The sequence below is a fragment of the Carcharhinus amblyrhynchos genome, chromosome 28 (genome assembly GCF_965287045.1).
Source record: "Carcharhinus amblyrhynchos chromosome 28, sCarAmb.v2.hapA, whole genome shotgun sequence".
NCBI lineage: Eukaryota > Metazoa > Chordata > Chondrichthyes > Carcharhiniformes > Carcharhinidae > Carcharhinus > Carcharhinus amblyrhynchos.
In genome coordinates, this window is record NC_137351.1 from 11,526,063 (window position 1) to 11,546,609 (window position 20,547).

At 47.0% G+C, this 20,547-nt stretch overlaps 2 protein-coding genes across 4 annotated transcripts in view; one reads left to right on the forward strand and one right to left on the reverse strand.

Annotated features, from left to right (window-relative positions):
- Positions 1-18,728, reverse strand: part of iqch (IQ motif containing H) — a 157,377-nt gene extending 138,649 nt beyond the window's left edge. Inside the window, exons 1-3 of one of the 2 annotated variants that reach the window (XM_080214117.1) lie at positions 18,622-18,728; positions 9,659-9,781; positions 7-104 (exon numbers count right to left, since the gene is read on the reverse strand). In XM_080214117.1, coding sequence (XP_080070243.1) covers positions 7-104; positions 9,659-9,781; positions 18,622-18,675 — 275 coding nt within the window. In that variant the 5' untranslated portion in view covers positions 18,676-18,728. Of the gene's footprint in view, positions 1-6; positions 105-7,827; positions 7,907-9,658; positions 9,782-18,621 lie in introns of those variants that run through there. The other variant, XM_080214118.1, reaches the window with a different exon arrangement.
- Positions 18,729-19,165: 437 nt separating this feature from the next.
- The window catches only part of aagab (alpha and gamma adaptin binding protein), a 49,607-nt gene continuing 48,225 nt past the window's right edge, over positions 19,166-20,547 (forward strand). For both annotated transcript variants that reach the window (XM_080214288.1, XM_080214287.1), the window contains exon 1: positions 19,166-19,271. In XM_080214288.1, the coding sequence (XP_080070414.1) occupies positions 19,205-19,271 (67 nt within the window). In that variant the 5' untranslated portion in view covers positions 19,166-19,204. The remainder of the gene's footprint in view (positions 19,272-20,547) is intronic.

A 20,547-nucleotide genomic window follows, 5' to 3' on the forward strand; every position in this document is an offset into this window, starting at 1 on the left:
ACTTACGCTACTGAAGTATGGTCAGCTAGCATGCTTCTGTATTCCACGGCAGGAAGGGTCAAAACTTGTCTATTGATTGCATTCAGATATTCTGCTGCATGGCTCTGCAATAAAACATTTTTCATACACTTACTTTGCCCTGCTCACTGATAACAGATCTATATAATTCACTATATGTGATGTTACAATGTAACAGGTGACAACTTTGTATTAGATGTAATGTGACCAATGGTAACAAGCTGCAAGAGTCATCTGACCTAGTAAACCATGGAACCGCTTACAGAATGATGTGATGCTCAGCCGATCAGCTGACTTGCTATAAATAAGAACCTTTTGGGGATTGTAGGGAACTTGGATTGGCACAGGGTGCAGCCCCAAGTTTGAAGAAATGACTTTTCTTCATTAAACTCTTTCTTTGATTTATAAGTTGGAATAAGTTTTTTCATTGTCTGCACTTGAAGAGCTCCTTCTGAAGAAACGTGTGATACTAGCACCAAAAGTACCCTGCTGAAAGTACTCATAGAATCATTGAATCCCTCATATGGCACAGAGTAAATGTGAAAAAGGATTCCTATTTTTTGCGATTGGTTTATATTCACCTAATAAAAACTCTTTCACTTGCAAGCACTTGGTTTCAAATGTTCACATTATAAATTTTTATGTCTACAGTTACAATGGAAGTTAATTATTTAAAGTGACCTAGCTGTGAATGCATCCTCCTCCCACTGGCAGTTAGTTCTATTATTATTATTATTATGTGGACATGGGAATTTATCATGGAAGTTAAAAAGGATAACTTGCATGATTTGAAAGTATGGATTAAATTACACTTGTACAACCAGGTACGATGATGATCCCATCCTCTAACCATACTTCACCTATAGATTACACCTGCAGACTACTATTTTAGAAGATTCTGGCTGACTGAACTGTTGATGCAAAACTAAATGGACAGCAATCCTAGATTGAAGGGTGGGAGAGAAGGCGAGATGAGGAAGCAGTGGCTATGCATATCAAACCAAAGTTTAAGAAATTGCAGCAAGAAAGGAAGACTAGAGTTAGGTTTCCCATGTCTGATGAATTGAAAGAGGAGGGGAAAACAGGTGAACAAGGTAAACTTTGACAGAGAGAAACTCACTAATGATCCAATAACGTTGCAGCGTAAGCTTACTTGTTCACTGTAGATTCCCCCCGATTGTCACTGAACCACATCTTATCTGTGGCCAAAGGGCCAAGATGGGCAACTTTTTCTACAGCCTCCACTTTGCCAGAAGGCATCTGGCAGTGTTTTGCAACCATAACTTATCACATAGAGTTTCCAATCTCACCAACATCAGAAAGTGGATTCCCCAGCATTATTTTCAATACAGAAGCAAGCCTCACAGGGCGGTATCAGTGGTTTTGCTCTTTACAAGCTTCCTCTGACTCCTCTTTATCTAACCCATCAACACATTTTTCTATTCCTTTTTCCCTTATATGCTTAGCTAGCTTCCCCTTAAACACACTTATATTACTAACACACTAACTAATATCTGTGGTTGCTAACTCTACATCAGAGTCAGGATGTTTCTCCTGAATTCCCTGTTGGATTTGTTAGCAGCTATGGTATATTTATGGCCTTCAGTTCTAGTCTCACTCACAAGTGGAAACATCTTATTTTGCATCCATTTTACTAAACCCTTTCATCATCTTGACGTCGCCCCTCAGTTTTCTCTCCACTAGAGGAAAAGCCTCAGCTTTTAAAATCTTTCTCAAAGGTATAGCCTCACAGTTCCAGTACCACTCCACAAACTTCTTTTTACACTTCTTCCAGTGCCTCTGTATCCTTTTCATAAAATGGCAATCTACTGTTCACAATCCTCCAAGTGTGGTCCAACCAAGATTCTGCACAAGGTTAATGTAACTAGGATTCATATGTAACAGCAACAAAATACTGCAAATGCTGGAAAACTGAAATAAAAACAGAAGATGCTGGGAAAATCTTAGCAGATCTGGCAGCATCTATGAAGAGAGAAACAAAGTTAATGTTTAATGTCCATATGACTCTTCTTCAGAGTATTTTCTGTTAAAGTCTATTTCTCTCTCCACTGTTACTGCCAGACCTGCTGAGCTTTTCAGCATTTTCTGTTTTTATTCAGGATTGATATGTATTTGATGCAGTAACAAATCACAGAACTCCATACTTCCTCTAGTCTTCAATTGGGTGACTTTTGAAACCCAAGCTTTGGCAGTACCTAATCACTAATTGTGCTTCATAATTTTTCTCCTCTTCTATTTAACCCCACCGACTAACTACCCTGAATCATGTAATATTGTATAATATTGCCATATTATAAGTGCAAGCATGCCAACAGATTCATTGAATCAATATGTGCTACTGCACCAATATGTTAAGGAAACGGTGTTTCATTATCTCTAGACATGTTACGTTGCATGCTTCCTGTCTGTTCATAACAATTAATAATGATTCAAATGAGAAAATCAGGTTGGTTACTGCAACAGTACAGTTTCAGGAATTGTGGATTGAAATGTCACACAAAGAGATTACACATATTTGTAAAAGTTTAGAAAACAGTTGTGAATACTTTCCCACCATGCCCCACCCTTAGATGTCTCTCATTATTAATCCCTGACAAATGGGATTGAGAGTTTTTAAAGTAACTTAAACACGGCAAAGATTGGCCTATAATGTATATTTTTCTCTTCTCTCGCTAAATTATGATATGGACTTCAGTGTCTCATGCAAGTGGTCATTTATCATAAATATTAAGTGCTCCTAGGATATTGCATTCAGTGGCCAGCCTGCTTGATCCTATTACCACCACCCACACAACACCAATTTGCATTTCTACAGCATCTTTAGCAAAACACCCCAAGGTGCTTCTCGAATTTGTTAGCAAATTAAATTTGACAAAATGATATTAGGACAAATGAGGTAGATTTTAAGGAGCATCTTAAAGATTATAGCGAGGTTGAGAGATTTTTGGAGTGAATTCCTGAACTCAGGGCCTAGCCAACAGAAGGTAAATGGAGTTAGTAGAGCAAAGAAAATTGGGGGCGCATGAGTGGATTACAGAGGTCACAAAAGGTTGTCGAGCTGGGAGGAAGTTACTTAGATATAAAGGGATTTGAGAACAAGGATGAGAATGCTTGTTTTGAATGAGATGCACTTTTCAAAGTCTATTACAGGATAATGACCAACAGTACAAAGAAACCTTCGTGTCCTTTTTGGCTTAGGAGCGAAGTGGATAGAAGTACCATGCTATTAATATAAATTAGTTGCTTTTCAAATGGCTTAAGAATGTAATTTGTATACATACAATTCATAGAGGAAAAATATATACATAAACACATACAATATAATACTACAGTTCTCATTTGAATGAAAGTAGTTTTAATACGAGTTAAAAGTAGTCTGGAAATTACGTTAGACAATGGAAGCTATTGTGAACGAAGAATAACAGTGCGTCATACAAAAAAAAAGGGAACTTAATTTGCGAAAAGGGATGCAAATGACAGACATTGTGATCTCAATAGTCCTGTTATTATGTATTGCTTTAGAAATATACTTAAACCATAGAATTACTGAATAAATCACAGAAGAGTCATTATCAGGCCTTCATCTTACACAAAGTGAGAAAGAAAATAACGTGTGATTAATGTAGGATTCAGTATTAATAAAATAACTCTTTTCTCCCCTTCTAATTTGCTGCCTTCCTCCCCTGAAGATGCTAACCTCATGCTGAGATAAGCTTTCATGGCATTTTGCCCAAATAAATGGCCACTCTTCATGTTTGAGCTCATAAAGCAAACATTTGAGGGTTCATCAACTGATGAGGGTGGGGGGGGGGGGGGGGGGGGGGCGGTGTGTGTGTGTGTGTGTGTGTGTGTGTCTGTGTGTGTGTGTGTGTGTGTGTGTGTGTGTGTATATACATGCAGTGTCACAGCCCAGGCTGAAACAACAATTCTTGAAGTTACAGACTTAGCTGTAGGTGTCACACCACTTAACCTGCTATTTTGGCTCACATCTGACCATGTGTTATCTGACCTTTAGCACTACACAACATGCAATACATGACAACCTAAGTATCCAAGCTCATTCGCTTATCATTATAATGTGGAGTTGCTGGAGTTGGACCGGGGTAGGCACAGTAAGTTGCCTCACAACACCAGATTAAAGTCCAACAGGTTTATTTGGTAGCATGAACTTTCGGAGTGTTGCCCCTTCAAGGGGCAATGCTGCGAAAGCTCGTGCTGCCAAATAAACCTGTTGGACTTTAATCTGGTGTTGAGAGATTACTTACTGTGCTTATTATGGTATCCCTCCTTTATTAACTTAAAAGTATGTTGTCTTTGTTTCATCTGTGTTTTTTTCTTCCCTTCATTTGAACTTGTAACTTGTGTCATTATCCTACAGGACAATTTTCTAAACAATGATGTGAATTCTCAAAATCTAACAATAACTTTTCTGTCAAACTTCCTTCAAAATATTCCAAATCTGAGTATGACATTATATGTCAGTCAAATTTTCCTTCATTTGTGTAGGTAGCTTGAACTCCATCCCTTACAAAATGTACTGCAATAAAATTTACAGACAAACTTAACAAATCGTAATTTTCTTAACTTACTGAGTGAGTGAATTTCTTCAGTTACCAATGTCAGGTAAGTTCAGTGTATCACAATCAAATATAGTTTCAGTCTTTTGCTGAGTATTTCACTTTCTGGAACTGTTATTCTCTGTATCTCCATCTCAAGTAAACTGAATTTTTGACTTCTGTTTCACTATTTAACTGTGGCATCCTTTCTGATACTCATCAATATGTAATTCAATGTTGCTCACTGATCCACTCCAATTGCTTTCTTGTGAACTTGCAAACATCACAAACAGGAACTTCAAAATCATAAGAGCATCTTTTGGTGTACATCTTTCTTTTTAACATAATAACACATAAAACTTCACATCCACGCACATACTTTGTGTTGAGATTTGCTGTTTATCAACATAAAATTGCAATGCTTTAAAATCAGAAATTGTTACTTCAAGCTGACTTCCAACTTCATGTTCTCTTGCTAAATTATGCAAGATCTTCATATGGCTTTGGTGGTCTCCTGTTACACCGTGGTCTGCTTGCTGTCTCAGGAACACTGTCATTGTGCCTGGGATAGTAAGCATTGTCATTCTCTGGAACTGATGTTTATCCCTCTGTCTATCTGCCATCAGCATTGCTGACTTGAATGTCTGGATTGCGGGATGTCAACTCTGCTTCAGCCCCTACATCTGGTTCATCTGCTGCTGTGTCTTTGTCACCAGCATACTTTTTGACAAATGAAAAATTTCTAACATGCACAACTCCTTCTGGCGACTGCACAATTACACTGTTTCCGTTCTTGGTGATGATAGTGTTTGGGATAAAATCTTAGTCGGATTCTCCTGTCTCAGCAATTCTTCATCACCTGGCATCACATCAGACTGTCTAGCTTCCCATCTGTAGTCTGCATAAAACTTTGCAGCACTCTTTTTTTCCCTCATGATTCGAACTTCCTGATAAACACTGATGTCTTTCAGCTCTGGTGTCTTGGTGTGTATTTTGCATTCAAATATCAGTTCAGCTGGCCTCTTTCCCATCGTAGCGAGTAGAGTTGCTCAATTATGTGACCACATATTGATAGCAATGTCTCCTTCTAATCTTTGCCATCAGTCTGAGCAATCCTCATCCATTTTCTGAGGATTGTTTTTGTTGTTCCATTTCCTCATTTGCCTGTGGCCATTTAGGGGTTGCTCCATGATGGTGAATGCCTATGACTTGCATTAATCTGCAAAAGTCCGTGAAATTAATTGTAGCCCGTTGTCTGAATGCAGAGTGACTGGGAGACATATCTTGCAAGTATTTCAGTCACTGCAGACACCGTTTTCTTTGCTGTTGTATATTTCATCACAACATACTCATAGTAACGATTGCAGTAATCAATCACTTTTAGTATGGATTCACCTGATGAAAGTGGGCCCAAGATGTCAACTGCTACATTCTCCCATGGTCCAGTTGGTAATAATGTGTGCTGGTTCTGGTGGATTGAAATATGTCTTCACTGAATGGTACCATCATCCACACCAAAGTGTTTCTGATTAGCAGGATGATGTATTTCTTTTTGGTTTGTCTACAACTGCTAACCTCGTTATTGGGATTCCTATCCTGTTGAATACCTTTGGAAATGCTGGTGGCAGGTAAAAAGATAAGAACCCGTCTCCAACTCTAATTCAGGGAGAAGGAGAATTGAAGATTCCTAGGCAACTCCTGTAGACAACCTTGCATTAGGACTTCCAAGGTGTTCCATAATACATTTTCTGTATTATGGAACACCTTGGGGTAAACCTGCACAGGAATTTTCCATCCCGCTTGCCATGGGAATCATGCAAAGGTCCACTGACCTCAGGCAGGAGTTTCCAGTCTTGGGAAGAGCGCAGCCGGAAAAATCCCTTCCCTGGTCTCCAACCCCATCTGGAGACCAGAGTATCTGGACCATGATTTTTTTTGTGGTTGCTCCCATCAATAGAAAACATGTATTCATGAGCATTATCTGTACATTCACTCTTTGAATCTTCTTCAACTTGACTCACAGTTGTGCTACTTTTATCTCTCTTTTCTTTATGTGATTTGCCAGACGTTCCTCTCTTTCAGCTTCATTTCTATACTTCTTCACAAAGTGATCTTTACCCTCACATTTTCTGCATATATTTCCTTTTGCAGGGCAGCAGGCATCTTGTCCATGGTGCCTCAAGTTGCCAGACCTGAAAGTCACTCTCAGGCTTTAGACCTTTACATTTATACCTATCTGGATTCTGTCATGTTACTCATAGTCATATAATCCCTACAGTGCAGGAGCAGGCCATTCAGCCTATCAAGTCTGCACTAACTCTCCAATAGAACATCTTATCCAGACCCTATCCCGATATACATGGGGTTATCGGGATAGGGTCTGGATAAGATGTTCTATTGGAGAGTTAGTGCAGACTTGATAGGTTGAATGGCCTGCTCCTGCACTGTAGGGATTATATGACTATGAGTAACATGACAGAATCCAGATAAATACATGGGGTTTTATCTCAGTAATCCCACAAGCTACACATCTTTGGACATGATGGGGTAATTTAGCATGGCTAATCCACCTAACCTGCACATCTTTGGGCAGTGGGAAGCAACTGGAACTTCTGGAAGAAGCCCATATGGGAAGAACATGCAAACTCCACACAAAGTCATCCAAAGGCTGGGTCTCTGGCACTGTGAGGCAGTAATGCTAATCACTGTACAACCGTGATGCCTTGGTTAACCTCAGCTTCTGTCATGCCAATGGCAGAGGTGGAATCAACTTTCTTGCTGTGAGATTGTCACCAAATGCTTCCCATGCAGCTGCTATTTTCAAAGTGTCATCCAATGTTAAGTCACCTCCTCTTTCCAGCAGCTTATGTCTCAAGTTATCAGACTTGCAATGTTGGACCACCTATTCCATTATCTGGTTAACCAGATCTGTCACAATATAATTGCATCCATCCAAAGATGTCTGCCTCATATAGGTTAAATAATGGGCTACTGTTTCCCCCTCTTTCTGTCTCATCTAACAGAAAATATGCCTTTGGCATGTGACAAGTGGCGCTGCCACATAATAATCCTTCAAAGCTTTCACTGGAAGTTCATAATCCGCATTCTCTCAGGCAACATCTTGAAAGTCTCTCTCACCCAAAGCACCTGCACTGAACAATGATAGGGCATGTCGCTATATTTTCTGTGTTAGCATCGCCCCATCTGAAACAGATTGTGACTATCAGCATACCTTTCAAACTCCGCCAGCCACGCTTTCCATATCATGCTGATGGAACTGGCATCATCTGCTGGATCAAATGAGTCGTTGCCTAGAATGCAGACATATCAGTTCCAGAAAATACCATGACACAATCCTAAACATTTCTCTATTAATCCTCATCACCAGTGTCACACTATGTCACACCTCAGGCTGAAAGAGTATTCATTTAAGTTAGGGGGATTAGCAAACTAAATACATGGGGTTATGGGGGTAGGGCCTGGGTAAAATGCTCTGTTGGACAGTCGATGCAGATGTGATGGGCCGAATGGTCTTCTTTTGCATTGCAAGAATTCTACCATAGAACACAGAACGGTACAGCACAGTACAAGTACTTCGGCCCTTGATGTTGTGAGATTCTATGATCATTTAATCTGCTATATTGGCTTACTTCCGACCACATGCTATCTGACCTTCATCAGTAGGCAAAATGCGATACAGTTCAACCCAAGTATCAAGTGCATCTGATTATAATTATGACAAAGGGATGGGGGTGGCTACAGCACATGCCGATCAGGCGTTGTATTTTTTAAAATCCTAACACACTACTGTTGGAGAGTTACTGTATCATTGTATCACTTCCTGACATCAAACTAGTGGTTTTCTGGAAAAATGAACTACACGATATTTTCAAACACATTTACAATGTCACTACTCATGGCAAGTCGAGCAAGCCTTTCCCTTAATTTGAGTGGTTTATGTTTACAGTGTGCAGCTGTGCCATAAAATAATTTTGCCAAGGTTTCGAGTCAGGATGACCCTTCACCATTCTGATGCAAAGCGTTGGCTCTATTCTCTCTCCACAGATGCTGTTGGACCTGCTGAGATTTTCCTGCATTTGCTGTTTTTGTTTCAGATTCCAACAATCACAGTAATTTGCCTTTATAAAATAATTTTAATATGTATTTCATTTCTCTTGAAAATTCATAAATGGACAGGTGTATTTAAGTTAATTCAGTTGTTCAGTAACATCAAAAAAATTAAAATAATCATCTTTAAATAATCAAAGGAAGAAATATTATTTTTCGTACATTTGTGGGGGAAGAAATGCTTTCTGCCTGTTCACAAGTGTAATTTTGGCTACAAAGCCAAAGTAACAACATCAGCTCCCCAGCAACAGTTTTCAGCTCTGCAGTTGTGTATCACGCTCACAGAAAATGTCATTTATTTCCTGTGCCTAAGTAACATTTCTATGAATATATTGCATCTGATCTGTTTTATCTGTGTCTACTAATGATGCACTGAAGCTGCTTAATTCCTTGTCAAACCAGAAGGGGGAGGTGGTAAGTCCTTTGACTTGTCTCCGGATGTTTTACGTGTAGGTTGTGTGCAGATAACATTTGGCTCCCATTTAGATGTAGTATGCCCTTTTACAACTTAATGTGAAATAATTATAACTTGAAAAAAGGTACCATTCCCCACCTGGAAGCAAAGCTCATGCCTCTTTTTCAAAATAAAATCACATTTGCAAATGTAAGGAATGTATCAAGGTATTTATTGTCCTTTCCCGGAGATAATTCTGACTGATTGTATTCCAAAGAATACAGTTTTTATCAAATATTATAGTACAATATAGAAAGATGCCATTTAGTTCAAGAGTCCAGTTGCCAACCAATACGCACTCTCTTCTCATGCAGTATAAATTGTTGTTCCCTTTTCTATTGGTATTCTTGTAAATCTATTCTGATGAGTGCAAGACAAAAAATTTTGACGGCACATCTCTTTTTTCAGCAAGATTGATTAATACTCTCACTAATTCTTACTTAATTATTAAATCAGCAGAAATGTCTCCTATTCCACTGACCTTTATGCCCATTTCTGTCCTGTGTATGGCTGTTTCAAGTGTCTGAATGCTCACTGTTGCTGCTTCGCCATGTATTGTAATGTGGGAGATTTGCTCTTTCAGCTCTTGAAGATCCTCTTGAACCTGAAGAGCAAACAGCATAAAAGTATAGTGCTTAAATGTAGCATAAAAGATCCTGTCAAGAAACACAAGTTTTTGGATGTACTGTGTAACAGTATCCAAACCATACCCATATTCCCTGAAATCATGAGTTATCCCATAAAGTGCTTTGGTATCTCCAGCATAGTTAGTGGCATGTTATACTAATGTGCTTTTGCAGTTATAAACCTGCACGTTTGATGCTGGCCAAATGCATAGTTTATGTGGCCAATTTGCTGCCAATCTCCCAAATAGCAGGAGATTTCCTCTGAGCACTATGTAATGTGAAATTAAAAACGTGTTTATAAAAACCCACTAATGATTTTACCACAAATAATGCACAGAGGAAATCATTCCAACAAGACTACCTGGAGAGTTATTTTAAATAGCCAGTCTACTTCTACATTTGAAATATAAAAAGAAAAAGACAGTAATTCCTTACTGTTTTCTTTTGACTTTGACAACAATGGCTTGCTCCAAGAGAAGGATCTGGGGATTTGAAAGCAGCTGCCAATCCAGAGAGTAACGTCACTTAACAACGAGCCTCAAATTGACCTCAACTGTGCCAACTTGCAGCAATTTGGTTTTGTGACTTTAAAAAAGAGTCCAGACTTAACACAGCTCCGTAACCAGAGCTGACAGCTTTCCTAAAGATAATCCTTTACACCTAGCACAATGAGTTGCTGAGACACAGCTTCTCCCCTGAATTAATTAATTCTGTTGTTGCAATTGTAAAAGATCAAAACATTTTAAAAGAATCATCTTTAGTAAGTCAAAGAAATGGTGTTTTTTTATATTCTGACTAGTGGATAATATTGGCCAGGACAGCTTAGGGGGACTGGGGCAGGGGGGAGGGGGGTGGAAATGGGGGAGAAAGGGGAGGGAAGGGGGGAAAGGGGAGGAGGGTGGGAGGGGGAAAGGGGGGAAAAAGGGGGGGAGGGAAAAAGGGGGCGAGGGGGAGGGAAAAAAGGAGGGAGGGGAAAAAGGGGGAGGGGAAAGGGTGGAGGGGGAAAAGGGGGGGAAGAGGGGAGGGGAAAAAGGGGGAGGGGAAAAAGTGGGGGGAGGGGGAAAAGGGGGAGGGGAAAAAGTGGGGGGAGGGAAAAAGGGGGAGGGGGAGGGAAAAAGGGGAGGGGGTGGAGGGTAAAAGGGGGAGAGGGAGGGAGGCAAAAAGGGGGGAGGGGGAGGGAGGCAAAAAGGGGGGAGGGGGAGGGGGAGGGAGGGGAAAAGGGGGGAGGGGAGGGAGGGAAAAGGCGGGAGGGGGGACGGAGGGAAAAGGGGGAGGGGGAGGGGAAAAAAGGGGGAGGAGGGTGGGAGGGAAAAAGGGGGGAGGAGGGTGGAGGGAAAAAAGGGGGAGGAGGGTGGGAGGGGAAAAAGGGGGGTGGGAGGGGAAAAAAGGGGGAGGAGGGTGGGAGGGAAAAAGGGGGGAGGAGGGTGGGAGGGAAAAAGGGGGGAGGAGGGTGGGAGGGAAAAAGGGGGGAGGAGGGTGGGAGGGAAAAAGGGGGGAGGAGGGTGGGAGGGAAAAAGGGGGGAGGAGGGTGGGAGGGAAAAAGGGGGGAGGAGGGTGGAGGAAAAAGGGGGGAGGAGGGTGGGAGGGAAAAAGGGGGAGGAGGTGGGAGGGAAAAAGGGGGAGGAGGGTGGGAGGGAAAAAGGGGAGGAGGGGGGAGGGAAAAAAGGGGAGAGTGGGGGTGAGGAAAGAAGAGTGGGAGGGAGGGAAAAAAGGGTGGGAAGGCGGGGAGAGGGGGGAGGGGTGGAGGCGGGGAGAGGGGGGGACGGGTGGGGAAGGCGGGGAGCGGGGGAGGGGGTGGAGGAGGGGAAGGGGGGAGGGGGGAGAAGGGGAAGGGGGGAGGGGGAGGGGGGAAGGGGGGAGGGGGAGGGGGGAAGGGGGAGGGGGAGGGGGGAGGGGGAGGGGGGAAGGGGGAGGGGGGAGGGGGAGAAGGGGAAGGGGGGAGGGGGAGAGCGGGGAGAGAAGGGGAGGGGGAGAGAAGGGGGAGGGGGAGAGAAGGGGGAGGGGGGAGAAGGGGGAGGGGGGAGAGGGTGAGGGGGGAGAAGGGGGAGGGGGGAGGGGGGAGGGGGGAGAAGGGGGATGGGGGAGGGGAGAGGGGGGGAGAAGGGGGAGAAGGGGGAGGGGGGAGAGGGGGGAGAAGGGGGAGAAGGGGGAGGGGGCAGAAGGGGGAGGGGGAGGGGGCAGAAGGGGGAGGGGGCGGAAGGGGGAGGGGGGAGAAGGGGGAGGGGGAGAAGGGAGAAGGGGGAGGGGGGAGAAGGGGGAGGGGGAGAAGGGGGAGGGGAGAAGGGGGAGGGGGAGAAGGGGGAGGGGGAGAAGGGGGAGGGGGAGAAGGGGGAGAAGGGGGAGGGGGAGAAGGGGGAGGGGGGGAGAAGGGGGAGAAGGGGGAGGGGGAGGGGGGAGAAGGGGGAGGGGGAGGGGGGAGAAGGGGGAGGGGGAGAAGGGGGAGGGGGCAGAAGGGGGAGGGGGCAGAAGGGGAGGGGGGGAGGGGGCAGAAGGGGGAGGGGGAGAAGGGGAGGGGGGAGAAGGGGGGAGGGGGGAGAAGGGGGAGGGGGGAGAAGGGGGAGGGGGAGAAGGGGGAGGGGGAGAAGGGGAGGGGGAGAAGGGGGAGAAGGGGGAGGGGGAGAAGGGGGAGGGGGAAGGGGGAGGGGGAGAAGGGGGAGGGGGGAGAAGGGGGGAGGGGGAGGGGGGAGAGGGAGGAAGGGGGAGGGGGAGAAGGGAGGGGGAGAAGGGGAGGGGGAGAAGGGGAAGAAGGGGGAGAGGGGAAGAAGGGGGAGGGGGAGAAGGGGGAGGGGAGAAGGGGGAGGGGGGGAAGGGGGAGGGGGTGGAGGGGGAGGGGGAGAAGGGGGAGGGGGAGGGGGGAGGGGGAGGAGGGGGAGGAGGGGGAGGAGGGGAGGGGGAGGAGGGGGAGGGAGGGGGAGAAGAGGGAGAGGGAGAAGGGGGGAGGGTGAGGGGGAGGGTGAAGGGGGAGGGTGAAGGGGGGGAGGGTGAAAGGGGGGAGGGAGAAAGGGGGGAGGGAGAAAGGGGGGGAGGGGAGGGAGAGGGGTGGGAGAAAAGGGGGGAGGGGGAGGGAGAAAAGGGGGGGAGGGGGTGGGAGAAGGGGGGAGGGGTGGAGAAGGGGGGGGGGGGGGAGAAAAGGGGGGAGGGGGAGGGAGAAAAGGGGGGAGGGGGAGGGAGAAAGGGGGGAGGGGGAGGGAGAAAGGGGGGGGGGGGGAGGGGGGGGAGAAGGGGGAGGGGGAGGGAGAAGAGGGGGAGGGGGAGGGAGAAAGGGGGGAGGGGGAGGGAGAAAAAGGGGGAGGGGGAGGGAGAAAAGGGGGGTGGGGGAGGGAGAAAAGGGGGGGAGGTGGGGAGAAAAGGGGGGAAGTGCGGAGAAAAGGTGGGGGAGGGGGATGGAGGAAGGGGGAGGGAGAAAAGGAGGGGAGGGAGTAAAAGGGGGAGGGGGAGAAAGGGGGAGAAAGGGGGAGGGGGAGAAAGGGGGAGGGGGAGAAAGGGAAAGGGGGAGGGGGAGAAAAGAGGGGGAGGGGAGAAAAGAGGGGGAGGGGAGAAAAGAGGGGGAGGGGGGAAAAGGGGGGGAGGGGGAAAAGGGGGGAGGGGAAAAGGGGGGAGGGGAAAAGGGGGGAGGGGAAAAGGGGGGAGGGGGAAAAGGGGGGAGGGGGAAAAGGGGGGAGGGGGAAAAGGGGGGAGGGGGAAAGGGTGGAAGGGGGAAAAGGGGGGAGGGGGAAAAGGGGGGAGGGGGAAAAGGGGGAGGGGGAAAAGTGGGGGAGGGGGAAAAGTGGGGGAAAGAACAATTCAGAAAATGCTGAAAAAACTTAGCATGTTTGGCAGCATCTCTGGAAAGAGAAACAGAATTAACATTTTATACAGTTCAACAATCTCTTTGCTCTAGTATTTTGTGTTACTATTAATAAAGCCTCAGATACTGGATGCTTTATTAACTGCTTTCTCCACTTGGCCTGCCACTCTTAATGACTTATGCACATAAACATCCAGATCCCTCTGCTGCTACACATCTTGTAGAGTTATACTTAATTTTATATTGTCTCCCCATGTTCATCCTAGCAAAATGAATCATCTAACAATTCTTTATATTGAACTTCATCTGCCCATTCCACTGACGTGTCTGTGTCCTTTGAAATTCTATACTGTCCTCCTCGCAGTTTATCCAAGTTTTGTATCCTCTGAAAACTTTTGAATTGTCTCCTCTACAGCAAGATCTAGGTCATTTATATGTATCAAAAAAAAGCAAGGGTCCCAATACTGACCCCTGGGAAACTCCATGGAAAAGACTTTCTCTAGCCTGAAAAATAACCATCAACAATGATTCACAATTTCCTATTACTGGTAAGGCTGGGTAGTTTGCTGCGAACAATGGTCTGTTTGAGGTTGCGTGGTTGTCTGAAAGCAAGAAGTGGGGGTGCGGGGATGGCCCTGGTGAGATGTTCGTCTTCATCAAGCCCTCAGGAGAACAGTGACCACAATACCACACAACCCTGCCACAGCAACCTCTGCAACATATGCCGGATCATCGAGATGGATGACATCATCACACGTGAGAATACCATCCACCAGGTACATGGTAAATACTCTTGCAACTCGGCCAACAGTGGTCTACCTGATACGTTGCAAAAAAGGATGCCCCGAAGCACGGTACATTGAGGAGACCATGCAGACGCTACGACAACGGATGAATGAACATTGCTCGACAATTACCAGGCAAGATTGTTCCCTTCCTGTTGGCGAACACTTCAGTGGTCACGGGCATTCAGCTCTGACCTTCGGGTAAGCATTCTCCAAGGCGGCCTTCACGACACACGACAGCGCAGAGTCGCTGAGCAGAGACTGATAGCCAAGTTCCGCACACATGAGGACGGTCTCAACAGGGATCTTGGGTTCACGTCTCACCTATCTGTAACCCCCGTGACTTGCCTGGGTTTGCAAAACATCACTTACTGTACTGTCTGGAGACAATACACATCTCCTTAACCTGTGATCAGTGCTCCTTCCACTCACATTGTCGGCCACTTTAGGACTTGAACAGCAGGTTAGGTGTAAAGATTCGCATTCTAATCAGTAATCTGTAAACTGTCTGTGCTTTATATGCTCTGTCTGAGGCCAGAACTCTCCATTCACCTGATGAAGGGACAAACCCGAAAGCTAGTGAGTTTACTATCAAATAAATCGGTTGGACTTAAACCTGGTGTTGTCAGACTTTTCACTGTGTGTACCCCAGTCCAACACTGGCATATCCACATCATATCCACTAGTAAACAGTAAAACTTACTGACTATACAGAAAGATGCCATCCATCCCATCATGCCTATTATCCAATTAGTTCCAATCCCCCTGTCTCAAGTATTTATCGAGTTCCCTTTTGAGACTAATAAAAAAAAGGATTAGATGTGGTTCAGCAGTTAGTGATCCTGCCTCTGAGTTAGAAAGGTATATCCTTGAACACAAAAATCAAGACTGACACTCCAGTGCAAAGAATTGTTGGAGGTGTGGTGTTTCAACTGAAATGTTAAATGGTTTGATCTCAGGTTGATGTAAAAAGTCCTTTAAAATTATTTTGCCTAGCAATAAAACCCCGGTGTCCTGTCCACTGGTTATCCATCAACCAACACCGTTAAAACGGATGATCTGTCATTCTCACATTGCTGTTTGCAGGAGTGTGCTATGCTCAATTTTTTAAAACAATTATCCATTCATGGGGCATGGTGACGCTAGCTGGCCAGCATTTATTTCCTGTCCCTAAGTTGCCATTGGAGGGCATATGAGAGTCAATCACATTGCTGTGGCTCTGGACTCACATGTAGGCCAGACCAAGTAAGGATGATAGATTTCCTTCCCTAAAGAACATTAGTGAACCAAATGGGTTTTTCCAACAATCATTTCAAGGTCATCAGTTGATTCTTAATTCCAGGTACCTTTTATTGAATTCAAATTCCAACATCTGGCGGAATTCGAACCTGAGTTCCCAGAACATAAGAACATAAGAACATAAGAAATAGGAGCAGGAGTAGGCCATCTAGCCCTTCGAGCCTGCCCCGCCATTCAATAAGATCATGGCTGATCTGTCATGGCTCAGTTCCACATTCCCGCCCTCTCCCCATAACCCTTAATCCCCTCTCTTATCAAAAACCCATCAACCCGCGTCTTAAAAATATTTAGCGAGGTAGCCTCCACCACTTCAACGGGCAGAGAATTCCAGAGATTCACCACCCTTTGAGTGAAGAAGTTCCTCCTCAACTCCGTTCTAAACCGCCCCCCCTTTATCTTGAGGCTGTGCCCCCTAGTCCTACTGTCCTTTCTGAGCGGGAAGAGTCTCTCCACCTCTATCCTATCCATCCCATTCATCATCTTATATGTCTCAATGAGATCTCCCCTCATTCTTCTAAACTCTAACGAGTACAAGCCTAATTTATTCAGCCTTTCCTCATAGCTCAACCCCTTCAACTCCGGCATCAGCTTAGTAAACCTCCTCTGCACTCCCTCCAAGGCCAAAATATCCTTGCGTAAGTATGGCACCCAAAACTGCACACAGTACTCCAGCTGCGGCCTCACCAATGCCCTGTACAGCCGCAGCAAGACCTCCCTACTTTTATATTCAATCCCCCTCGCTATGAAGGCCAGCATCCCATTCGCCTTCCTGACCACCTGCTGCACCTGCAAGCTGGGTTTTTGCGACTCGTGCACAAGGACCCTGAGGTCCCTCTGCACCGTCGCCTGCTGCAGTTTTTCGCCACTTAAGTAATAGTCCTTCCTACCATTATTCCTACCAAAGTGGACCACCTCGCACTTGCCAACATTAAATTCCATTTGCCATTTCCTGGCCCATTCGCCCAGCCTATCTAGATCCTTCTGCAGACTCTCCACACCCTCCGCACAATTTGCCGTTCCACCAATCTTGGTGTCATCAGCAAATTTCGACACCCTACACTCGGTTCTCTCCTCCAGATCATCTATATAAATGGTAAATAGCTGAGGCCCCAGCACCGATCCCTGGGGCACTCCACTAGTCACCAACCACCAATCCGAATAGCACCCATTGACCCCCACTCTCTGCCTCCTATTTGACAACCAATCCTCTATCCACGCTAACACCCTACCCCCAACTCCATGTCCCCTGACCTTCTGCAATAACCTCTTGTAGGTACCTTGTCAAACGCCTTCTGAAAATCAAGAAAGACCACATCCACCGGCTCTCCTCTATCCACCGCCCTAGACACATCCTCATAGAACTCCAGTAAATTTGTCAGACACGACTTCCCTTTAACGAAACCGTGCTGCGTCTGCTCTATCAAGCACTTTTTCTCAAGATGCCTCGCTATTTCCTCCTTGATGACGGATTCTAACATTTTACCTACAACCGACGTTAAACTAACCGGCCTATAGTTCCCTGCCAACATTAGTCTCTGACAAAGGATCATCCAAACTCAAAACGTTGGCTCTATTCTCTCTCCACAGATGCTGTCAGGCCTGCTGAGATTCTCCAGCATTTTCTGTTTTTGTTCCCTCAGAACACCAGCTAAATTTCTGGATTAATTGTCTCGCAATAATACGACTAGGCCATCTCCTCCCCGCCAGCCATGTTTCCTACATTAAAACAGTGACTGCACTTCGAAGGCTCTACATTGGCAGAAAAGCACTTTGGGACACACCGTGGTTATGAAAGGTGCAAAATAAATGCAGGACGTTGAATGCAATTCTCTCCTTGAAAGTTATTAGTGGTTAGCACTGTTGCCTCATAGTGTCAGGGACCTGGGTTTGATTCCTGCCTTGGGTCAGCATGCAGGCTGTACAAGTTCCCTGCACTGTCTCTGTGGATTTCATTTGGGTGCTGTGGTTTCCTCCACAGTCTGAAAGATGTGCTGGTTAGGTGCATTAGTCATGCTAAATTCTCCTGTGATGTACCCAAACAGGCACCAGAGTGTGGCAACTAGGGGATTTTCACAGAAACTTCATTGCAGTGAAAATGTAAGCCTACTTGTGACACTAATAAATAAACTTTAAACCATTGAAACATAATATAGAAACTAGAAGCAGGAGTAAGCCATTCGGCCCTTTGAGCCTGCTCCACCATTCATTTTGATCATGGCTGATCATCATATCCTGATTTCCCTCCTTTCCCCCATATCCATTGATCTCTTTAGCCCCAAGAGCTATATCTAATTATTCCTTGGAATCAAACAACGTTTTGGCTTCAACTACTTCCTGTGGTAGTGAATTCCACACATTCACCACTCTCTGGTTGAAGAAATATTTCCTCACCTCAGGTGGCACAATGGTTAGCACTGCTGCCTCACAGTGCTGGGGACCCAGTTTCAAGTCCCAGCTTGGGTCACTGTCTATGTGGAGTTTGCACATTCTCCATGCAGGTTTTGTCCGGGTGCTCTAGTTTCCTTCCACAGATGAAAGATGTGCAGGTTGGGTGCATTGGCTATACTAAATTCTCCCTCAGTGTACCCAAACAGGTGCTGGAGTGTGGCGACCAGAGAATTTTCACAGTAACTGCATTCCATTGTGAATGTAAGCCTACTTGTGATACTAATAAATAAACTTCTACTTCATCTTTACTTTAGAAGGTTTACCCCTTATCCTCAAATTATGACCCCTAGTTCTGCACTCCTCCACCACTGGGAACATTCTTCCTGAATCTATCCCTGTTTAAACCTGTTAGGATTTTATAAGTTTCGAGGAGATCCCTTCTCACTCACACACTCTCACTCTTTAAACTATTGAAATTTGCTTCCAGGCCATACAACACTCGGCTCAATTGACATTTTAAGGCCCTTAGATCACGAGAAATATTCAATCCTTGAAGTACCTTGACCAATACATGTGCCACATCAGTGTTATTGCTTGCTATGTGTCCTGCCATCTCAGTGGGCACAGTTCCTTCAACCTCTCACCATCTCTCCATTGCTTGTTGTCAGCCTCCTGGGTTTCTATAGCAACAGAACACAGCCCCTACCACTGGGGAAGAGGGGGTAAATATATAAACACCAAGGACTAACGAAAGGATAATTCATCCTGATCGCCACAATTTTCCATGGCGCTTTAATTACTTGGTGTTAATGTGTAAAACAAAAGAATGTAGTGTCATTTCTTTCATAGGTTTTCTGTGCAGAGTTACATGATTAAAACTGGTTCCCACTTCTTCTGGTACATTCCACACTCTGCCGGCTCCAGGAATAAAAAATAAAGAAGCCACTTCGAGAATAATCAAAATCTTTAGCTCAGGGTGGAGTAAAATGTACTCGTAACCGGTCAGATTTGAATTTAAATGTTTGTCTAAGGCAGTTGCTGAGGAGGGGAGGGTGAGGCCTAGTGGGAAGCCAGGCGCCTCCTGACCCCGCCCAGCGGTTGTTAGGGTGAGAGGTCAGAGGTGAGCGGCGGGCCCGGGCGGGATGGAGATTCCCAGCGTTTTGTTCGTCAGCTGCTGCCCGGGGTTTGTGGAGGAGAATCTGGTGAAAGGTGAGGAAAAAGGGCTTGAGAGTAATGGAGCCGTCCTGTCGCACTGTCTTGCCGGAATGGCGGGTTGCAGTCCCGGCCTGAGGGAGGGAAAGGCCTCTGAGCCCGGTTGATGGCAGTTCCCCTCTTTCCATCGAGTGCTGAGGGAGTGCTGCACTGTCGGGGGGTCTGTGCCGAGGGAGTGCTGCACTGTCAGAGGGTCGGTGCTAGGGGCGTGCCGCCCTGTCGGAGGGTCAGTGCTGAGGGAGCGCCGCCGTGTCGGAGGGTCAGTGCTGAGGGAGTGCCGCCGTGTCGGAGGGTCAGTGCTGAGGGAGTGCCGCCGTGTCGGAGGGTCAGTGCTGAGGGAGTGCCGCCCTGTCGGAGGATCACTGCTGAGGGAGTGCCGCCGTGTCGGAGGGTCAGTGCTGAGGGAGCGCCGCCGTGTCGGAGGGTCAGTGCTGAGGAAGCGCCGCCGTGTCGGAGGGTCAGTGCTAGGGGCGTGCCGCCCTGTCGGAGGGTCAGTGCTGAGGGAGTGCCGCCGTGTCGGAGGGTCAGTGCTGAGGGAGTGCCGCCGTGTCGGAGGGTCAGTGCTGAGGGAGTGCCGCCGTGTCGGAGGGTCAGTGCTGAGGGAGTGCCGCCGTGTCAGAGGGTCAGTGCTGAGGGAGTGCCGCCGTGTCGGAGGGTCAGTGCTGGGGGAGTGCCGCCGTGTCGGAGGGTCAGTGCTGGGGGCGCACCGCGCCGTCGGGTGGTCAGTGCTGGGGGCGCGCCGCGCCGTCGGGTGGTCAGTGCTGGGGGCGCGCCGCGCCGTCGGGTGGTCAGTGCTGGGGGCGCGCCGCGCCGTCGGGTGGTCAGTGCTGGGGGCTCGCCGCGCCGTCGGGTGGTCAGTGCTGGGGGCGCGCCGCGCCGTCGGGTGGTCAGTGCTGGGGGCGCGCCGCGCCGTCGGGTGGTCAGTGCTGGGGGCGCGCCGCGCCGTCGGGTGGTCAGTGCTGGGGGCGCGCCGCGCCGTCGGGTGGTCAGTGCTGGGGGCGCGCCGCGCCGTCGGGTGGTCAGTGCTGGGGGCGCGCCGCGCCGTCGGGTGGTCAGTGCTGGGGGCGCGCCGCGCCGTCGGGTGGTCAGTGCTGGGGGCGCGCCGCTGCTGTCAAGCTCACTGCTGCTCAAATGCCGTGCTGTCTCGGTCAGTCTTGAGGAACAAAATTAAACCATGTTACACACATAGAAACAGGTATCCTTGGTGATAATGCCAAATATGACACTAACATTGCAAGTAAACTGACCAGGGTGAGGGATGGATTGATTGCCT